Raw genomic sequence first — 20,270 nt, forward strand, 5'->3', positions numbered from 1 at the left:
GCCAAAACACCTCCCGCCCGCTTGCCGTTAACTTTCCACTCGGCGTATTCCTGAAAATTGCAATGAATTTTATGCCTCCCAAGCTGAGCAGATAACAGAGAAATGGCACTATCTGGTTTCCCTGCTTTGTAGGCCCGGTAAACAAGTTTCTAGCCAAATCTTGACAGCAAAGTGAAAAAATCCTTTGCATTTCGCAACCCGTGGGAAAACAGGAAAGTGTGCGCTATAAGAAGTGTTCCAGAAACAACTCCGATCCTGGTCCGCAAGAACGATCCAGGGTTGGGGCGGCATTGTACCAAAAGCTCAGCTCCAGAGAGGAGCCGGGGAAGCATCAAGGGCAACGCGGGGGCCCGGTGGTGGGGGACGTGTCCAGATCCCTCCTGGCAGGGGAGAGGGCAATGCAGACCACCCCTCCTGTGCAGAGACAGGCTCATGGGGTAGCACTGGCGATGCAGAGACCTAAGCAGGGTCCGAACCTGGGAACTGCAGGCATTGCGCCCTGCTGCACCTCAGTTTCTCCAGCTACAGTAAATTTTAAAAAAACCAAAACAAACAAAAAACCTCAATCTGTAAATCTTAAAAAAAAAAGAGCCAAATACATGGTTGGTACCACTTTGTGGACCAAAGGTATGGCTAGGGCTGGTTGGTTCCCACCATCCTTCTTTTCAGGTGGTGCTTTTAACCAGAGCTGAAGTTTGGTCCATGTTCCCCCACCCTCCCTTTTGCCCCTTCTCCTTCCTTTGATTACAGCAGGATCTTAATGAGTTTCCTAACGAGGCTCATTAGCTTGATGCCTTGTGCTACATAGGGTGACTTTCCCAAGGTCCAGCTCACAAATTACCCTCAGCTGGGTTTTTGTTGGCTGCTTGGGGTGCTCCAGCCTTGGGAGGGATGGATGGATGGACGGACGGACAGCTGTTCCTCATCCCAACCCCAAAATGCCTTAGATGAAGCGAGAGGTGACGATGTCAGAGGTGGCTGGTGTCTCCCAAGCTCTGGTTGAGCCACACAACCCTGTGGCCACCTCCCAGGGGGCCAGCGTCGCTCCTCCATCATGTCCCCAGCCGGGATGCAGATGTGCCCTGCAAGGCAAGTTGGAGGATGCTGTGGAGCCTGCTCCAGCCAGGGGATGCAAAAGCAACAGTGGGACCACCCAGACCCACACCCAGGTGCCCGAAAGAATTTGCTGTGTTACACCCGTGGGTCTGGGGACAGCACGATGGTCCCCAGAGCAAGCGGAAGGACCCCCTCACCGAGCGGGGTCACGGTCCCCCTTGTCCCGTCCAGCTGGCGGGGGCAGTTTGTTGACTCAAGTGCTGTTACCTCATTTGGGGATGTTAGTTTTAGGTCCCCGCCAGTGTGGGAACCGGATTCGAGCTGCTCGGCAGCGCCTGTCAACTCTGGCCAAGGAATGTGAGCGGCTCCGGTGGCGGGAGGGGAGAGCTGCCAGTGCCATGGCACCGCTGCCGGGGCACCCCTCCATGCCCCCCTCCAACCCTGGAAAGGGTAAATCCCTGCGGTTCAGCCTCTAAAGGGGTTTAGGCACCACTCACTGTCCAGCAGCAAAGCGGTTTGTTGCTCAGCTGGGTTTTAGCCACGCATCTGATTTCCCTTCCCACCCAAAAAAAGGCATTTTAAAGGCTTTTTTTTTTTTCCCCCCACGGAGTGGTAGGAGAATTGGGTTATTAAGGGCTGAGGGAAGGCAGAGCTGCAGCAAAAACTGGGAAAGAAGGATGCAGGGAGGCAGCAGAGAGGCTTTTCATGCCTCTGCTGAGCAGAAAATGCTGCACAGGCAGGGATTGATAAACTGCGGGGCATTTAAAGCGTAGGAGCACAACCCAGCGTCTGAATATGATAAAAACACCGCCCCGACCAAGCCGTGACCCTCTCCTCCCTGTCCCGCTGTCTATGAGCTTTCTTGGGGATGTTGCCTTGCCGAGGTCTCACCTCGCTGCCCGTGGGCTGCCCTGGCACAGGGCTGGGGCAGGTTTCCCATCCAGCTCTTTTCCCAGGGATGCAGCCAGGATGGCGCGGATTCAAGAAAGGGGCCTGGGGGAAGTTTCTCCCTGTGCAAAGTGAAAGGACTGTGCAAAGTGAAAGTTCCCAGGGACGGCCGGGGCCTCACGATGCTGAGCTCACCCTCGTGCTGTGTCCAGGACCGGTCTTCCACCCCGGCAAGTGCATCCTGTCTCCACTGCCGCTTCCCAAATATTTAGATACGATGGGGTGAGATTAGGTGTCTTCCTCGGCTGGGTGGCTCCCGTCCTTGCAGTGGAGAAAGCGGGATGCTGCTGGCCATCCGTGCGAGCGGGACCTGGCACGGACGGTGTTGCAGAGGGAGGGGAAGGTTTGGGGTTGGAGCAGGCAGGAGCAGAGCCTTTCCCAGCCAGGGCACGTGCTGCCTAGCACCTTGTTCCAGTGTGCACGGAGGACTTTTGCACACAGGACCTGTGCAGCCAAGATCTTGTGCACATAGCATCTGTGCACGAAGGACTTGTGCATGCGGTGTTTGCGCGTGCAGTATTTCTGTATGCACGACCTGTGCACGCACGACCTGTGCACACACGACCTGTGCAAGCAGTTGTATGTACAGCATCTCTGCATATAGGACCTGTGCACGCAGAACATGTGCATGCAGAAGCTATGCAGGCAAGGTCTGTGCACAAAGGACCTGTGCAGGCAGGACCTGTGCATGCAGCATCTCTGCATACAGGACCTGTGCATGCACCGCCTGTGCGTGCAGTCCTGTGCAAGCAGCAGCTGTGCAGGAGCTGTGCTTGCAGGAGGGCGACCATCTCTACCTTAGTGAGCTCCCAGCAGCTATGAAGCATTCAGCGGTTGTAAAAAGCCTCAGGAGCATCTCAGAGGGGATGTGGGCTCCACCCTCTACCATCCCCCCAGCTCCTTCCAGGCTAACCCCTCCAGGGATGCTCCAGTTTGTCCGAAAGCCAAACACATTCTCTTGCCTCCGCAGAGCTGTGGGGAAGTGCTAGGACAGGGACCGGTGTTTTGGGGACAGAGGGTAGAAATGTGGGTGGTGGGAGGGCCGCAGATGCCCGCGGGGGCACAGGGGGGCTGCACAGCCTTGTCCCGCTCCCACTGCGGCCCCTCGGCCTCCCCTGGCCCCCCCGCCCTGCTTCCCTTGGGGACCTGCTATTCCTGTAACGCCAAAAGCTGCAGCTCTCAGATAAGGCCAGCGCAGGGCCCCGGTGAGGAACGGCAGCCAAGAGCTCAGCTTCTTGTAAAGAAACTACTTTTAAACTTTTCCTGTTCCCTGGGAGGGCCGGCGGTGGCCGGGCGGTGCAAAGGGATGGGGAAGGATGGGGATGGGGATGGCCGCAGCATCCCTGGCGATGGGGCGACATGCTCCTCGGCGGTCCCCAGGTGGGGGAACGGTGCTGAGCCCTTGCTGTCACTGCAGGCTGAGTGGAAGACCGCCAGCGTCAACATCTCCTTCTTCGAGAGTTTCTGCTCGACGGGCCAGCGCGCTTTCAATGCCAGCAGGGAAACGTGCACGGTGATGCTGAACTCCCGCGAGCTCCGCTCCCAGCACTGGGCCATGCGGGCGGTCGTGCACTGTGAGTATGATCCCACCATCCTGCCTGGAGGGGGACAGGATGGGACCCGTGTCGGAGACCCCAGCATGGGCATGCAGCCTGAGGCTTGGGGGAGCCCCTGGGGTCTGCTAGAGCTTGGCCAAGGGGCTCCTTTCCTTGGGCTGCCCCATCTCAGTGGCTCAGGAGAGGCACAACGACCCCAGAAATGAGCTTTGCTCCCCAATTAATGCATCAGATCCCTCTCCCATCCATGATGAGCCAAGGCAGGGACCAGGCTCTAGGAGGAAAAATTTCTCCCAAGTGGTTAAAACCCAGTGCCCAGCTCAAATCCTTTCCCAAGGGACCAGGGAGGGGAGGTTCTTGACCACATCGCAGCCCTTTGGGGAAACCCCGCTCGGCCCAGGGGTGCTCAAACGTTGCTTTAGCACCAGGGTGCTGGGAGGATGGAGACATCACGCTGCCCTAGCACGAGGGGGAGGAAGGACTGAGCTCCATCCTCCTCCTCGTCATGAGGTCAGGGGCTGGATAGGGGGTCCAGCCTCCAGCACCCAATCATGGGCAGGGCAGCTGGGCCCTGGGGACTAATCCTGCACTGCTCCGGCATGGCCTGGAGTACCTGGTTACAGCCCCTCGCTGGTCTCGCCCACTGAAGCGGAGGCCCCCCCCCAGGGTGTGCACAGCCTGGGGCTGGGGGATGGTGGGGACTGGGGTCTCTGGGGCTCTCCCCCTTCCAGGAGAAGAGATCCCGGCTCCTTGTCAGGCTGTGGAGGCATCTGCAAAGGTTGGCTTCATGCCTGCGTATCTCCCTCAGCCTCCTCCAGAAAGGGGGTCACCCCATTGACTGGGAGGCAGGGGCACAACCTGGCCCCCCACCACTGGGCTCATTGCAGCCTCTTTCTTCCCCCAGTCCCTTTGGACCCTGAAAAAGTCTTCAAGGAGCTGAAGGAGAAGAAGGACAAGTTAGAGGAGGTAAGCAGGTCCCTGGGCACAGCACGGATGTCCCCCAAGGTGGGTGGCACGGGAAGCTCTCCTCGGGGCCTGACCCATCTCTCCCGTGGCAGCTTGGGATCACCAACATCACCTACGACAAAATGGAGAAGGAGATGATAATCAACGATGAGTTCAGCACACCCCTGATCATCACCATCGTCACCCTGGCTGGCTCCCTGCTGCTGATCGCGGCCATCTACGGCTGCTGCCACCAGCGCTTCTCCCAAAAGAAGGACCAGGTGAGGTGGGAGGGGGGGTGGGACAGGTACCCCGAGACCTTTTTGTCCCAGAGGCATCTTCAGGAGATGAACATCATCCATGTTGCAGTCTCTGCTGGTGGAGACGCCCTGGCTTGCCCAGCGGGCACCACCCTTGCACGTTGCTCAAGGGGTGCCCAAGTGCTGTGGATGCTCCGGAGGGGCAGGAGCTGCCCTTTGGGGGTGTCGGCGTGGGGAGCAGCCAGGATGAAGACCAGGGAAGCTGAGCAGCATCCTTGGGTCATAATTTTGACAAGAAAGGCTTCCTGAACCCAAAACCTCCCTCCAAACCCATCTATACTCCCGTCCACCCCAAAAAAAATTCTCAATATGCTTTTATGAGTAGGGGAGCAGGGTTGGGTGCCCAGCATTACCCCAATGCCTTCCCAGGGGTGCCAGTGGCTGCGGCGAGCCGGCGGCTGTTTGCAGGGTGGGAGGACGGCAGGAGGATGGCCGCAGGAGGGCATCGACGCTGTACAGCTCAGCCTTTAGGAGAGTTGGGCCACGGCCAAATTTCAGAGCAGCAGCAGCAGCAGGATTTAAGGAAGAACAGACATGGAAAAAAATAATATCGTTTTTATCTCAGGAAGCAATTCTGGGTGATTTTAGTGTAGCATCCACCTGCAAGGACTGGCCATTCCCACGCCCCACGGCACCAGCAGGCAGAGCTCTGCCATGTACCCGAGGTTTGCATCGGCCCCTGCTGCTCTGCTGAGGATTTAGCTCTAGAGAAGAGACAGTAAGAGAAAGGGGGGGGGGGGGGGGGAAATGAGGCCAAATGATGCAATTTGGGTAAACCACCCTTGGAAAAGCAAACCCCTGGGTCCTACTTCAAGTCATTTTCCCCCCAAAAGCAGCTCCTCCTTCCCAGGGGGTCCCAACCTCTGCCCCACGTGCCGGGAGCTGCGTGAAGGTGAGGGATAAGGCAGCCTTTGCTTTAAGTGTTTGCAGTCTAAGGGAGATGTACACAGGAGGCAGGGAAGAGCAAAGTAACACCGGCATCGGACTTGTTTTTACAAGGCTTGAGTTTTTGGGAGGGAATGGGGGAAGGATGCAAGACTTCGACAGATATTTGACCTCTGCTGTGGTCCCCTTGGAGCTTACGGGGTTTTGCAGCTGGGCCATCCCTCGGCTGAAATCCCCCTGGTCAGGGTGAAAAACATCCCAGCAGGCGCAGGGAGCAGTGTAACACTCTTGCCCCGTATTGTTCAGAAAACAGGTAGAAATAGGGTATTTTTAGCAATGGGACTGCGTCTCCCTCAAGTAACACGGTGCAGAGGAACAGGTACCAGCCCTGGCTGGATGCTGGAGGTAAATACCCACCACCACAGGGTAAGGTAGCGAAGCCAAAGCAAAGGATGCCAGTTCCTCAGTGCGGCTCTTGCTCAGAGCACGGTAAAAGATCTTTTTCCAAGCAGTTGCAATAGGTTTTTAGAAAATCAAACCCATTTCTCCTTTCTGGATTTGTTTTTGGGTGATTTCTTTTGTTTTCCTCCTACTTCTTTTCCAAAAATGACTTGAAAGTTTTTTTATTTTTATTTTTCTCCAATCCTCCCCCCCCCCCCCCCCCCCTTTAAACCCTGCTGTTCTTTTACCTTGGAAATAACCAGCACATCCACCCTGATGTCCCCGGGTTTGATGATGGACATGTGGCCCTGATCTTTAATGTGAGTTCCAACACAGGGATCGGAGGGGCGGGTGCCGCATCCGTAACACCCCCAGCTCTCACCCCTGGTGCTTGGTAGGTTTCAGTAGCTTTTAACAGGACTAAAGCCCAGCTTTAAAGACCCCTTCCCCTTGCTGCACAGTGAGGGGGGTGCCTTGCCGCGGTGGGGAGAAAGCGCTGCCTGAACATCCATCCATCCATCCGGGGGTTGTAGCAGCAACCCCGTGGGGGGAAACAGCCCCTGCGAGGGCCCAGGTGCCTCCTCCGCTTTCGAGCATCCCGCCATCCCTGCCTGCATTCCCCCGCCACGTGCAACCCAGGGACCCCCCCAGCAGCACCTTCGCAGCCCCCCTGCTAGCACCAAGCCCTGCAGTTTCACTTCTCCATCCCTTTCCTTTTCCATAGATTCCCTCCCACGCCAGTCTCCTGACATTTATTAGGAGCACTGTAATAAATGAAGCTGTAAATCCAGGCGGATTTTAACAGGGGTGCCTATTGCGAGCCCTGCGCTCCCCAAAAAAGGGCTGACCGAGGACTGCAGCTCCCTGGTGAATCCCTCCAGGGTGGGATGGGGATGAAGAAGCTGCCATGGTGAAAGCAAAACTGGAATGGGTTGGGGGTCTTCCAGGGGATGAAGGGCTGGGTCAGAGCCTGGAGTACCACGTACCCAAGCACCGGGGTGATGCAGTGCCTGATTCATCCATGAATCAGCCAAAACCATCCATGGCCAAAGGAGAAGGGGCTGGAGGGGCTGTTCTTTCCCTGCCTGGTTTCCACCGAGAGCTCCAGGATGAGGGGCAAATGGGCCAGCAGCATCTGCAAGGTGGGAACTGCCCCCCAGTTCGAGGGGGAGAACAACAATAAAGCAGCTAAAAAGGGACAGGGGGACAGAAAGGGGAGAGGAAGAACAGAGTCAAGATGGGGAGGCAGGAACTGGGATGCAGGGTTGGGGTACGGCAACGATGCTCAGCCTCTTCCTGAGGCCCCGGGGGGACAGAGCTGCGGGTCCATGGCCAGGCTGAAGCTGGCAGCTGCTCCTGGAGGTTTTCCACATGTCTCTGGCTGCTCTTTCCTCCCTCCCACCATTAGCAGAGTCTCTCTCTTGCCAGCTCCATGCTATCCGCTCGCTGTGCCGGCGCTGACTGCAGCCTCAACCTCACCATGAAAGTCTCTATATGTAGTTATATACATCTATACGGGGCAGCGGCCATGGCTGGCTGGGAGGCGATGGCCCTGAGGTGGCACGCGCAGTATGGCCAAGCTGTTTTTCACCAGGGTTTCTGGGTTTTCTTTCCTCGCAGCAGCGCCTGACCGAGGAGCTGCAGACAATGGAGAACGGCTACCACGATAACCCCACGCTGGAGGTGATGGAGACCTCCTCTGAAATGCAGGAGAAGAAGGTGAACCTCAACGGTGAGCTGGGGGACAGCTGGATCGTTCCTCTCGACACCCTCATGAAGGAGGACCTGGAGGAAGAGGAGGACACGCATTTATAGGACACAGAACTCGATCGAGCAAAAAATGACCACTCCCCTGCAAAAAAACCCCACCCATAATCCCTACACACACACGCACACAACTCCAAAACAAGGCAAAATTCCCAACAAATCCCAGAAACCCCCTTAATGAACTATTCACGGCCCCTCGCGCCACCACGTGGGGTGCAGGATGGAAGAAGAAGGGACACGAGAGGACCTCTCTGGGGCACGTTGTCAATACAAGCCACCATGGTGGCCACATCCGGACAAGCATCTCCCATCACCCGCAGGTGCTCAGCAGGACCTACCACGCCAGACCTGACCCAGCCATAGGCGACTGGGGTGGCTTTGCTCCCGAAGAGCTGTTGGTGTCTCCTCCCAGTGTGTCCCCTCCTGTCCCGCATCCAACCGCAGCCTCCAGCTATTGAGCAACTCGAAAAAATAAAAAGAAATAAATGTAAATAGGATGGGAGAGGGAGCACAACGCCCGACAGCAAACCGGCACCTGGCAATTAGAGCTAGAAAAATCTGGCCCACGCAGTTTAGTCATCGCTCTGCCCTCCCTGACATGAAACGCCCAGGTATTGAGCGGAAAAAGCTGGAACAGCCTGTTCTTTTTTAATCCAGTTTCCATCCTCTCCCCATAAACTGCTGGCTAAAACGCACAATAGCCCCATGTTGTGCCACAGGCAAACGAACACACCCGGACCCGGCTGGATGGGGGGATGCAGCAGTGCTAAGCGATGCTCAGTCCCGTGCCACCACCAGCTGCGCCGCAAAGGGCTGCGGGACGGATCCTGCACCCGGGTGGAGACCAGGAGAGGCACAGCAGCTTCTGGTATTGATGCAAAGGGGAGGGAGAGGAAAAGGAGTAGTTCATTGAGTTTATCCCTCCTAGGAAGGGTGTAATGAGACAAAGAGCGATGCCTTGTCGCTAGCCCAGGCACGAGGTTGGGGGGTTTGTGGTGCAGGAGCCCAGCTCCAGTGCAGACCAGCTCTGCCACTGCATTTCCCTACAGAAGCGTTGATTGCCTTCCAGTAATTAGGCAGCAGCATCTCATGGCCCACATCCATCCTGCCCCGAGACCGTGGGTTACGTGCACCGTGACGGTTTGTGATTTTTGTGGTCATGTTTTCCTGCGTGAGCAGCAGAAGAGATAAAAGAGGAACAGAAGCACGAGCCAGGTAGCTTGGTGGTATATTCAGGGTTTTCCATCGGTACAGCCCTTGGCGTTTCCTCCCCACAAGGTTTATAAGCTCAGTCCACGCTCTCAAGCTCTTCTTCAAAAGCCCGTAAAATAACAGAGACCTGCAAAGAAACCTCCAGCTCAGCAGCAAAGCTGGGATTGAGCTTTGTCCCGCAGCCCTTGGTCTCTTGTCCAGGTCTCCCTTTGCCGTAAGTCTTCAGAGGGGAAAAGAAAAATATTCAGGAGCAGAACGTGGCCGGACTGAGGCCATTTCTGATTTTCCACTCCCTATCACAGCTCCTAAATGGCTCTCAAAGGACGGGGAGATTTTCACACTGGCTTTGGTGAAGCAGCTCAGCCCGGCAGGGGCAGGATCAGAGCAGGGCTCCATCCTCCAGCACATGGGAAAGAGAGGAGAGGACCAGAAGGTCACTGGGGCGAGTGCATCTCCCAACAGATGAGGATGGTGGTGGTCCCAAGCCCTCTGCAAGCCAGAGGAGCTGCAGATGAAGAGCGATGCCCGAGCACGGCCCTTCCTCTCCCCTGCTTGCCATAAACCGTGCATTCACCAGCGCACGACGGGGTGATTTCCTTCGGGCTCTGCCACCAAGTCAACACCATGGGGATCCGCTCCCATGGCTGCCCTGAATGAGGGGAAAAGTGGAGCCAAGCAATGGAAAGCTTGGAGAAACCCAGGTCGAGTAGGTCCTCAGGAGTACTCACGAAGGAGAGGGTCGGGGCAGTTTGCTCGGCCCCAGGACAGAAGCTGGCAGAAGATACATCTCAAAGGGACTGGCTCTTCTCCCTTCTCTCCTGCACCAGAAGGCAGAGTTTGAAGTGTTCAAACCTATATATTTTTGTATGTAAATATTCCTGCTGTTCATTAGCAATGTATTCAGCACACTTCACTTAACCTGTGCACTGCACTACGGGGAAGTAATTTGGGGGGGGGGGGGGGGGGGAATGAGGAAAAAAAGAAAGAAAAAGCTAAAGGCCAGTCTGGTAGGGGATCAAAATTCGACACGAAGCAGGAGAACGCCTCCCACCCGGATAACCCCGCGACACGGCTTTGCCCCCACTCCGACAGCATCGAGCTCAGCTCTTTAACGTTGCCGCAAGGCTCAAAGAACCGGTCTCGGCGTTCGCAATTGCTTTCGTGAGCGCGTTGCTTCCCAGTTGCCCCAAGAGACGAGCGGCGGGTTGGTGACCTCGCACTTCTGTCCTTCGCAGAAAATAAACGCGGCAAAAACAGAGGGCAGCAGCGAGGCCTTGGCCGCGGGGGCTGCCGTTGCCGTAAGGACGCCCCTGGCAGAGCATCTCCAGGCAGTCCGGTTTTGGCATGTGCCTAGGATCCCCCTTCCCAGCAAAGAGATGCCAAAGTGCTTTAATGAATCAGGTCCAAAGACTTTCCAAGAGAACCCTACGAAGGCTTGAGATCAAGCAACCTTAAATCCTTCCGAGCAGAGACCAGTGAAAATATTAACTGCTCAGCAAGTGCTTACAGTGATTTATATTTGAATAGGAATTGTACATTTATTTATTTTTCCAGACACCATATTTTTAAACCACTAATATTTTATAGTAGATTTTCCTTCCCCTATTTAAAGAACTATTTCCACAGAAAAAAAACAGTACGTTTTTTATGTTGAGAACATTCTTTTTGCAAAAAAATTTAAAAAAAAAAATCAGGTAGGAAATGCAGTGATGAGCATCTTTGGCCTTAATCCTTCCCTTTGTAGGTTGTAGCCATAACTGTTAGACCAAAAATAAATTTAAAAACAAAACAAAACAAACCCATACCCAGGTATTTCTTCCATCCCTGCCCCTCCTCCCTTCCCCCCGCTCCTCTTCTCTCCCCCAAAACAGCTTTAACATCCGCCACGTTGTACAAAGATGAATCGCTCTTACCTTTTGGCAAGAGTTTTACAAGCAGCTCAGATGTCCTTGCAAGAGATTTTTCTATTTTCAGATTCACAAGGAATGTGTAAATATTTTAGGACCATTTATCTCCCGCTCTCCGTGCCATGACCCAACTGGCGAGGCTGATACTGTGACTGTTGCCTACAGAAGACACACAGGAGAAGACATAAGCCATAAGGGACTGCAGAAAAAGAACCTATTTCCCAAGGCGGCTACCCCTTGAACCTTGCACATGTAATAGAGCTCTTACGTACTGTATAGCAGCATCTCTCATGGGGACAGGAGTCTGATTTACACTGGAATTTACTGAGCAACTGGATTGTAGAGATTATTCTTGCATTTTCCTACAAATATATTTTGAAAGCATCATGTATTTCTGTCAATAAACATTCTTATGTAAAAGACTTGTTTCTTGGTTGAGCGAAGAGGGATGGGGGGAGTAGAGCTTGTGCTATCCCTTATCTGGATGTTACAGCTGGCTATGGTTTGAGCTTGTTTGGAAACCCAGCACAGGCCCTGCGTGGTCCTGCTAGCAAGAACACGTGGCAACACCGGACAAGCAGGAGCAAAACCAACCCAGACCTTCAAACGTAGCCAGCCATGGAGGAGCTTGTATTTTTCCCATGCAGAAGAAAGCAGGATAGTGGTGAAAAACTTCCCTTAAATAAAAAAAAAAAAAAAAAAATAGAAAACCCAGAGGGGTGGGACGCTCAGTTGATGTGGGTGAGGGCAGCCCCAGCACAGCCAGAGAGTTGTTTGAGCTGTTAGTGTCCAAGGCTCAGGTTGGAAGGAAGGGAGAGGGAGGTTGCCCTTGTTTCTGCGTTTCATCCTAACTCACTCCCGGCCCGCAACCCCTCCTCACGCTTTGGCCAGGCGGCGGAGGAGGGAATCAAACCTTGCACCCCAAACCCTCACGAGAGAGGGCCATCACGCAAGGGCAACACCACGGTCAGCAGCGGCGTGGGCAGTTCAGCATCTCCATTTGCCCCCAAGTGCCCAAAATAAAACATTTTGTTCCAGGTTAAGTTTCCACTTATGCAAAGGGAAAAAAAACAACCAAACCAAAACAAAACCACCAGAATTTGGTTTGATTTAAATATTAGAAGTCGGTGGTTTGCATTAGTCTATGTTGTAACTCTGCGTTCCTCCCCAGTAAAAGTTTTTGCCGCTGCGAAGCACGCACCGGATTTACGGGTTACGGACCCAGCCCATCACCGATTTCAGGGAACAGGGTATTTTCTCCGCTGGTGCGCAGTGCGGAGGGCCCCGGCGGGCTCCTCCGGCAGCAACAGCCCCTGCCGCCCAGGCATAACGCACCACCGCTTTCACAGTTTCTGCGCCACTGCTATGAGACCTTCACAGATGTTCTTCCATTCCCAGAAGGAAGCGATGTCAGAACGAACAGATCTTAAATAGACGCCCTTGCTAGCATATACATTTTTATTAAGAAAAAAATGAACAAAATACATTCTCTCCTTATGTACATTACATACAACATAACTACATTTGTAGATATTCCTCATATCACTCATCCATTTATGTACAGCACGGGTCTTGTATATCAACCCAGAAATTATCAAAGATTATTTATGCCAAGGAAGAAAATTAACACTCCAGGCTGAACAAAGATCATCCGTTTATCTGTAACGAAAAGGGCAGGATAGGGGATCACCAGAGTCCAGGAACGATGCCTGTAACCACCACGGGCTCAACGCAGGACTAGTCAATATTTGACTTGCTTATTAAAACACATGTGCAGTTCACAGCGTTCATCACCCCCCGGACACTCCTTTCTAGCACCCCTCGGTTCAGCTCTCCTGTGGTCAGGTGTCCGAGACAAGGACTGCAGGACAGACAACAAAGGGAATTCAGACGGACACCAGAGTCTGTGGGATTGCTGTAGAGATGCAAACGCTTCAGGTTCGATGCCAAAACAGAAAAAAGGGCCAAATTCTGGACAGGGAGCAGACACTCACAACTCCAAACACTACACAGGGAATAACCAGTTTTTGGGGACCACATAAGGGTGTAGAGGACGAGATAACGAAGATCAAAGGTCCAGACAAACCACCACACTGTATAGGTAAGAGCAGAGGCAACAGCTCAAAGAAACAGCTTGAAAAAGCACCCCTAACCAGGTGACAGTGTCCAGCCAGCCAGCCTAGCGGTGTTTAACCCCACGCTATCAACGCATCTAGGAGAGAGAGGTTGTTTCAGCAGTTTCAAAGCACAACATTCAAAGAGAGAATGCATACCAAGACTAGATACTTCTAAAACGAGGCACATTGCATCTCGGCATCTAAAGGGACAAGATGCACGCGACCACCAGCCCACAAGGATGGGAACGGCGTCTCCCGTTAACTGAGAATGAGCCAACGGGCTTTAATTTTTTGCCCTAGGCAAAGTGGTCTGCAAAGTTCGGGGCCTCCAAGACTCAAGACTCCCATGAACACATTCGTTTGTATAACTAAGCTCTTTTCTCTTGCTTTTGGTCTCCCCAGCATCCCCTCATTTCCTGCTGTGGAGGAGGGTATGCTGGAAGACACAGCAGACAATATAGCTTTGATAAATAGTACCAGCTACTAATAACTAGGGTTTTGTTTTCTTTTCCCCTACCCAGCACAGCAGCTTCTGAAGTGACAAGTGTTTTGCACATCAAAACATCAACGGGAGGAAGGACAGGAATGATGAGGAAGAGATGAAGGAAATACTCAGCTTCCACTGCTAGTTTGCCTTCCCAATTAGCACAGCAGAGGAGAGGGGGAAACAAGTCAGCAGCACAACAGTTACCTCCTCCACGGTTAGATAAAAGTCTTCTCCAGTGTAGGAGTTCTCCGCACTGCTGGGGGAAGGAAACTGGGCTGTCGCCTTTCGAATAGTGCGTATTAGCGCAGGGTAAGCAGAGGTAGAAGGATCAGCCACTGTTCGTGCTGGACTATTTGCAGTGAAGTCACTGACTTGCAACCAAGAAAGCACAGGTTGATAAGAGCCATTTTCCGCTTTTAAGAGCTGACTTTTTCGTCAAGACTTCAAAAAACAAATCAATTTTCAGCCTCGAAGTGGCTTCTTCAATGAACAGACCCTGTTCACATGCTGCAGCGCTTTTCTATTTAGTGAAATATGAAGTAATTGATTCAATCCCTTGGGCAGGTAGTTACAAGGTCAGGATATTTGAAGTGTATTTTCTCATCACTGGGGAGAAAAACCTGTCCATTGGTATCTGGGAAGTGGAGAAGACTGCAACCACTGGAACTACTGTTGTGGTCTAGCCTTCCCACCATCAAAATTAAAAAGCTGCTAATCTCAGAATAATCAGAATTGAAAAGCAGCTAATCTCCCTTAATCTCACCGGCAGCTTTCCTCAGAAAGCTCAGAACATCTTTAGGTTTTAACAACCTCTTAAGACTGCCAGACCTGCTCTGATAGACTGTGCTGCACAACCTCCAGTGTTTGAAGAGTGTTAAGCCCATCTGGCTTCCTTGCAATCGCTGCAGAGGGACTGGGGAAAAAAACCCCTTGTATTAGTCTCTCTGGTGCCTTTGGGGTAGAGAGGGCCAAAGCTCGAGGTGAAGCTCCAGGACTAGAAGATCCTGGTATTGCATCACTTTCACTTGAGAAAGAGCAAGAGAATCCAGCTCGCATGAAAAAAAATCAGCTCTAAACAGCAGACCTACTTGTTACGAGAGTCTTCAAAGTCCTTCCACAAAAGACAGACCACATCTTAAACACATACTCACATGAGCTATCACTGCATTATTCCCAAGCCTATTTCTCTTCCCATTCCCTCTGCCCTGCTACACTGCAGAAATAAACCAAACACCCCAACTACTAGCTGTTTGCCTCCACTGGTGAAAGATTTGGGATTACAAAAGCAGGTGGCAGAAACCTAGGACTATTATTTAAATGAACTTGAGAGTTGGTATAATCATCTTTGTCTTCTGTCGAACAGCTACCACACTCCTGCTGCCACGCAAAGTAAACCCTGCTGAGACTGGAGGGAAGGCTGATGCCAGCCCCGAACACGGAGGGGCACAAGTAAATAGGCGTCTGCCGCAGCGTTACACTGACAGCACACCCTGCTGCTGCTGGGAAATCAGCTCCCACGCTTCCCCGTCCTCACCCCGGAGGAGGAACAGCCCTGGGAGAGAACAACGTAAATCACGAGGATCCTGACTGTTTCAAAGCAGTTTTGCAAAGGAAACAACCGGAGTACCGTGATGCGACATGGAGAAACTGATGCCTTCTAACCGCAACACGGCTCTAACCTTTGGTTCTTCGGTAGGTACTCTCTTAAACTGAGGGAAGTCTGAAGGCACAGCATTTTAATAGCAGTGAACAGTCAGACAGGGAAAGAAAAAGTCAGAATAAATGAGGGAATACCCAAGGGACCATACTTTGCCCATCATGCTGGACAGCATATATGCTAGTGACAGGTTTTCCTTTCAAATTAGTAGCAAAACCAAAAATGTAACCTGGCAGAGCCAGTTTCGAGCTATTCACTCACCCCGCTCTTCCCAGGAATGAACTGCGATGCCACACTAGAGCTGAACAGAGTCAACTGATTTCTGACAGCACTCAAATACTTCCAGTCTCCAGGACATCAGTAAAAGCTGTGCTGACTTTTAGCAAACAGCTGGAAGCCAAGACAACATGTACCTTTGTCTGCACCAAGTATAAATTAAGATTTCAGGGTACTGAAGCGATATACTGACAGCAGCTTAACCAAGTCTGTGGCTGTAGATATTCGGAAGCAGAGCGCTGAATTTGGGTCACAGCAAGTATCTGGAGTTCATCACTAACAAATCGAGTTCAAATACGTGAAAGCAAAGAAGACGGCAGCAATACGGTACCCTTTAGGATCTGTGCTTGGGGAAGATGCTGCCTTTCAGACCTCTATACCTAAGCCATACAAGCCGACATTATATACAACCCCTTCAAGCTCTATCCTCTTCAGAGGTTTGTGTATCCCAAAGCATACGTGGATAATCCAAAACTCTATCCAGTTCTTTGACCTCTGCCAGGAACACCAAAAGTATACCTGCTGGCATCAACTGTGACACTTTCTTGTGCGACTCTCAAACGGCAATAATCAGGTCATTAACTGGCTTCCACTCTAAAACCGCATTTGGATCCCTTGCCTGCAGATAAAAGCATCTGGAGTCAATTTATCCAAGTGCTGAGCCATGTACTATTATAATGGTTCCAGTACAGTAAACCTACTTTTTCCACTCCAACTTTTCATTATAATAGAGGCTTTCAGTAAAACAGGGATTTTGCCTATAAGTCATTACCACAACTTGAATAATTTCCAGCATAACCTTTTCCATGACAGGATACGATCAGGTCTACCATACCCATAGGCGTTTAGACACACTAACAAGCTTCTGACAGTACATTTACACATCAACAATATTTACGCTTACATACTACTATCAATCTATATCAAGAAGAAGTCATATAGTTGTTCTTAAACTCTCTTTTCACAAAATAAGACCCGTCTCCAAATTATGATGTGTACTTATTAAAATTGGCCAAGCTCAAAGTTTCTACATTTTTTCCCCTAATCAGAACAGCAATAATTTTTTTTTTTTTTAACTTGGCCCACCTCTGTTTCTGTAATAACTACAGCTATAAAACAACACAAGCACTTCCAGAGACATACATGAATTTCTTTTACTGTCAGGACTTCACTTGACAATAGCCAAACATTCCTTAACTCTGAGCCAACCACAACTAATAAGCTAAAATTTAAAGCATACACCGGGACTCAAGGTTTCACAAGACATTTTTCCACTTCTAAAAACAAAGGTACTGAATGGAAATGTATCTAATAATTTTTGCCATTTTCCCCAGAAGCAGCACAGCATTACATCAACAGAAATACTGCATGTACAGAGATGTAGGAGCAATCAAGTTTAGGCTGGCACAGCTCTAATTCATACTAAAAGTTTCATTCGATAAGCTCTACAGAAGTATTTCCTTCTCAATTCTGAAACACAGGAGGCAGCAAGAGAATTAATAGTATTAGTGTTACAGGTACCTGCCACCCTCCTGCATTTGAAACAAGCAGCATTAATGCTAATCTTTCTTACAGTAAGAGCAGCAAACAAGTTTCAAGTGTTTCTCAGAACACTGCTCTCAATTTATCACTCGTTGCCTGCAGCACTCACGAGTGCAAGCTTGCACAGCAGGGCAAGAGCGGTGTACAATTTTGTGACAAAGACGACTCCCTTCTACAAATTTGCACGCATCAGGAAAATGATTCAGAAAACAGCTGTTCCACAAAGCCCTATGGAAAACACTCTTCCAGAGTCATTACTCTGCTTTGGAAGGAGTCTCTTCTGGAAGAAGAAACCGTTAATGGAGACCCTGACACTTACGACTGCTGATTAAAGAAAAACACAGATAAAGCTATCGCGATCCCTTGCCAGTAGCCCCAACGCCTCTACAAAGAGCCCACTCTCCTCCAAATAAGTGATCCAACTCATTTGCTCACCGACTCCTCAGTCATTAAATTTTCAGGCTAGGCTATTATAATCGATGATCAAAACATGTCAGCCATCTAATTTAAGCCTCTCGCTGCATCCTTACTCCAGTACCATCTTCATGCAGGCAAGCTTTAGTATGTTCTTTGGGAAAGTTCTCTAATTTCACTCTAGTTGCCACTGCACAAGGCAAATACCTTAGAAAAGCCTTTCCAATCGGGTCTTCTCAGACTGATCTTCCAAAATGAGAGCACAATTTTGCTAATCGATCTTCTGGTAGGAACCTCCAGCTTGACCCCTGAGCTAGCGTGTACCAGGTGTGCACCCAGAGCCATCCTGGGCAAACAGAACCAAATCCCAGATATTTATTTACACGACTGGATATCGCTACCTAAATGACACATATGGGATGCTGTCCAGAAAAAAGGGGAAACTAAACTTTTCCGAGACAAAGTTCTCCTTCCTCATTCTACTCAGCAAAAGGATGAGATGTTTAAGAATAAATACCTCACAAATGTTATCTTTCAAAGAGCCAGAAGAGAAAAGCTGCGACTAATTTCAACAGCTACTTTGCATCACCCTTCGAGTCTCCCCTGGAGCAATATCAATTAATGGGACCCTCAAAAAAAAAGGGCAAGGAGGTGGCTATAGTCTCCTCATGTGTAACAACAACATCTAAGTAGGTTCTTCTGCCAGCTGCCACGTGAAAATGTGTTAGGTCACACTGCAATAGCAGTACTTGCTCGGAGAAGTCATTTTGGAAGAACTCTTAAGGACTTGTGCCTCATGACTCCTGTGAGGGCCTGTACGAGACAAACATTAGGAAACTCACTTAATTCTGCCTAATCCAAGTGACCAAAAATCAAATCCGAAGAGTTTTATTTCTCTAGGAAAATGTGTCACTTCATAGGAACGACTTTACTTAAAAAGTAATTTCATGTTTTCCAAAGAGATGATCTACTGAATAATATTGTAAGGGCAACTATGCTGAAGGCCAGTGTCAGCGAAGAACCAAACTCATGGATCTCAAAAGGATTTTTTAAAAAAAGCTAAATCAGGACTGAAGTCTTGATGGCTATATCAAGTTTATTCCACTCTGACTTCCTACAGCTTTAAAAAACATACCAGAACCTTGTAACTTTGGCTTTAAAGACCCTGGTCATCATAAATGAATCCCCTCTGACAAGTAACGATGCTTTCTTTTGCAATACCTTATTTACAAGTTAACACATAATTTAGCAATAAACTACTGTAGCACAAAGATTATGCGGTGTTAAATCCATACAGAAAGTCACCTTATAATATAAGGTAAAGGCAAATATAGTATTTTTGTCTTGTCTAAGCTAAAAAGCCGTCTCTGCTACAGCCTGCAAGTAAGGGTGAGGCTCAAAGACTTCTCACGTACAGCTTGTGTATTTGTAACATGGCAGGCACATTTTCAGGTGGCCTTTTTCAGATCAAGGGGGTCTCTCTTCTGTTTGTACTTCAGTATTTCTGTAATGCTCACATCTAACGCTTTCCTGGAATATCACCAGTATCTTTAAAGATCTGCATGTAATTAAATTCAATCTCTCCCTGTAACTGCTTGTCTATAACCGGCTTATTTTGAAAGGAAATTTATACTTCACTGCTCAGAATTTTTAATTAGTTTTTAAATCAGGTAGTGTAGCATACATCAATGCAAAGAAATCATTTAATTTTGAATCCTAGCTTTAAGGACACAGAACCAGGCAAAGCCACAAGAAACCTTCACTTTGGATTAACCTCTCTGGCCACAGGGTGCCTCTGCTGCTCAACAAATACTCCGAAGCCGAGCGAAGTTTCTGCTGGTTAATCACCAGCTGTAATCCATAAACTGTACTCGTGCGAGCTGAAATCGATCTGCTCAGGATAAAGCTAGGTCAATATTTGATCATCCTGAAGTGCTCTCATTAGCTGGGATTGTCAGTCCTGCAGAAGCAATGTTCACCTCGCTCAGACAAATCATCCATTTACGCTATGCTACGAAAAAAAAAAAAACCAACAAAACGCCAGGCTGTCAGGCTTTGCATGCACCCCCGACGCAGAGGACAATGAGTTTTGATCAAATTTCTATAACACAAACCAAGCCTGGCACGATGCACTGCTCACCAGCAACACCATCCACAAAGCTACTGGCATTCCTGAACTGCCCCTGTGTGCTTGCGAGGCTCGTCCGTCTGGTTGCGTCTTTTGGGTTCAGCCTGACATGTTGTCATCAAAGGTGTATGCCTAAAAGTTTACAATGAGCGTGGTTGATTTAGAAAACTGTCAGAAAAGGCAATTAATCATCCGACTGAAGCTGGAGATACACAGGCAATGAGATCAAGTGATAAGGGAGCACAACAGCACTAAAATTTTAAGTACTGGAGGGCTGCAGCATTTTGGCTGGTTGCATTAAAAGTGCTCACTTCAATCTCAATGGGAACAACGCCTCAACTGGAATACTCCCCTGGTAGAGCACTGTCGGTATCTACATTTGTACCATACGAGCTCTACTTTAACTAGTTAACAAAGCGCCAACAAAGGTAGCACATTGTAAAGCCCAGCAGTGACGTAAAATTTTCCATGTCACTGGAAAAAAAAAAAAAAATTGCAATGTTTCAAGGAAACAATTTCATCAGATTTCATTTACTGCACTATGTACTGAGTGGATTCTTCCACAGACATCTGGTTTGCCATCCACTGAAGTATACAATGTCTAAACAGTCT

At 50.2% G+C, this 20,270-nt stretch overlaps 1 protein-coding gene across 2 annotated transcripts in view; it reads left to right on the plus strand.

Moving 5' to 3' along the window:
* PODXL (podocalyxin like) overlaps positions 1 to 11,459 on the plus strand; it is a 46,688-nt gene extending 35,229 nt beyond the window's left edge. Inside the window, exons 5-9 of one of the 2 annotated variants that reach the window (XM_087766964.1) lie at positions 3,422 to 3,578; positions 4,465 to 4,526; positions 4,619 to 4,786; positions 6,415 to 6,471; positions 7,772 to 11,459. In XM_087766964.1, the coding sequence (XP_087623090.1) occupies positions 3,422 to 3,578; positions 4,465 to 4,526; positions 4,619 to 4,786; positions 6,415 to 6,471; positions 7,772 to 7,966 (639 nt within the window). In that variant the 3' untranslated portion in view covers positions 7,967 to 11,459. The remainder of the gene's footprint in view (positions 1 to 3,421; positions 3,579 to 4,464; positions 4,527 to 4,618; positions 4,787 to 6,414; positions 6,472 to 7,771) is intronic. The other variant, XM_087766965.1, reaches the window with a different exon arrangement.
* Positions 11,460 to 20,270: the final 8,811 nt, after the last annotated feature.

This window comes from Nipponia nippon, unplaced genomic scaffold (genome assembly GCF_047370975.1).
Source record: "Nipponia nippon isolate SJK-2023a ecotype South Korea unplaced genomic scaffold, ASM4737097v1 scaffold_3, whole genome shotgun sequence".
NCBI lineage: Eukaryota > Metazoa > Chordata > Aves > Pelecaniformes > Threskiornithidae > Nipponia > Nipponia nippon.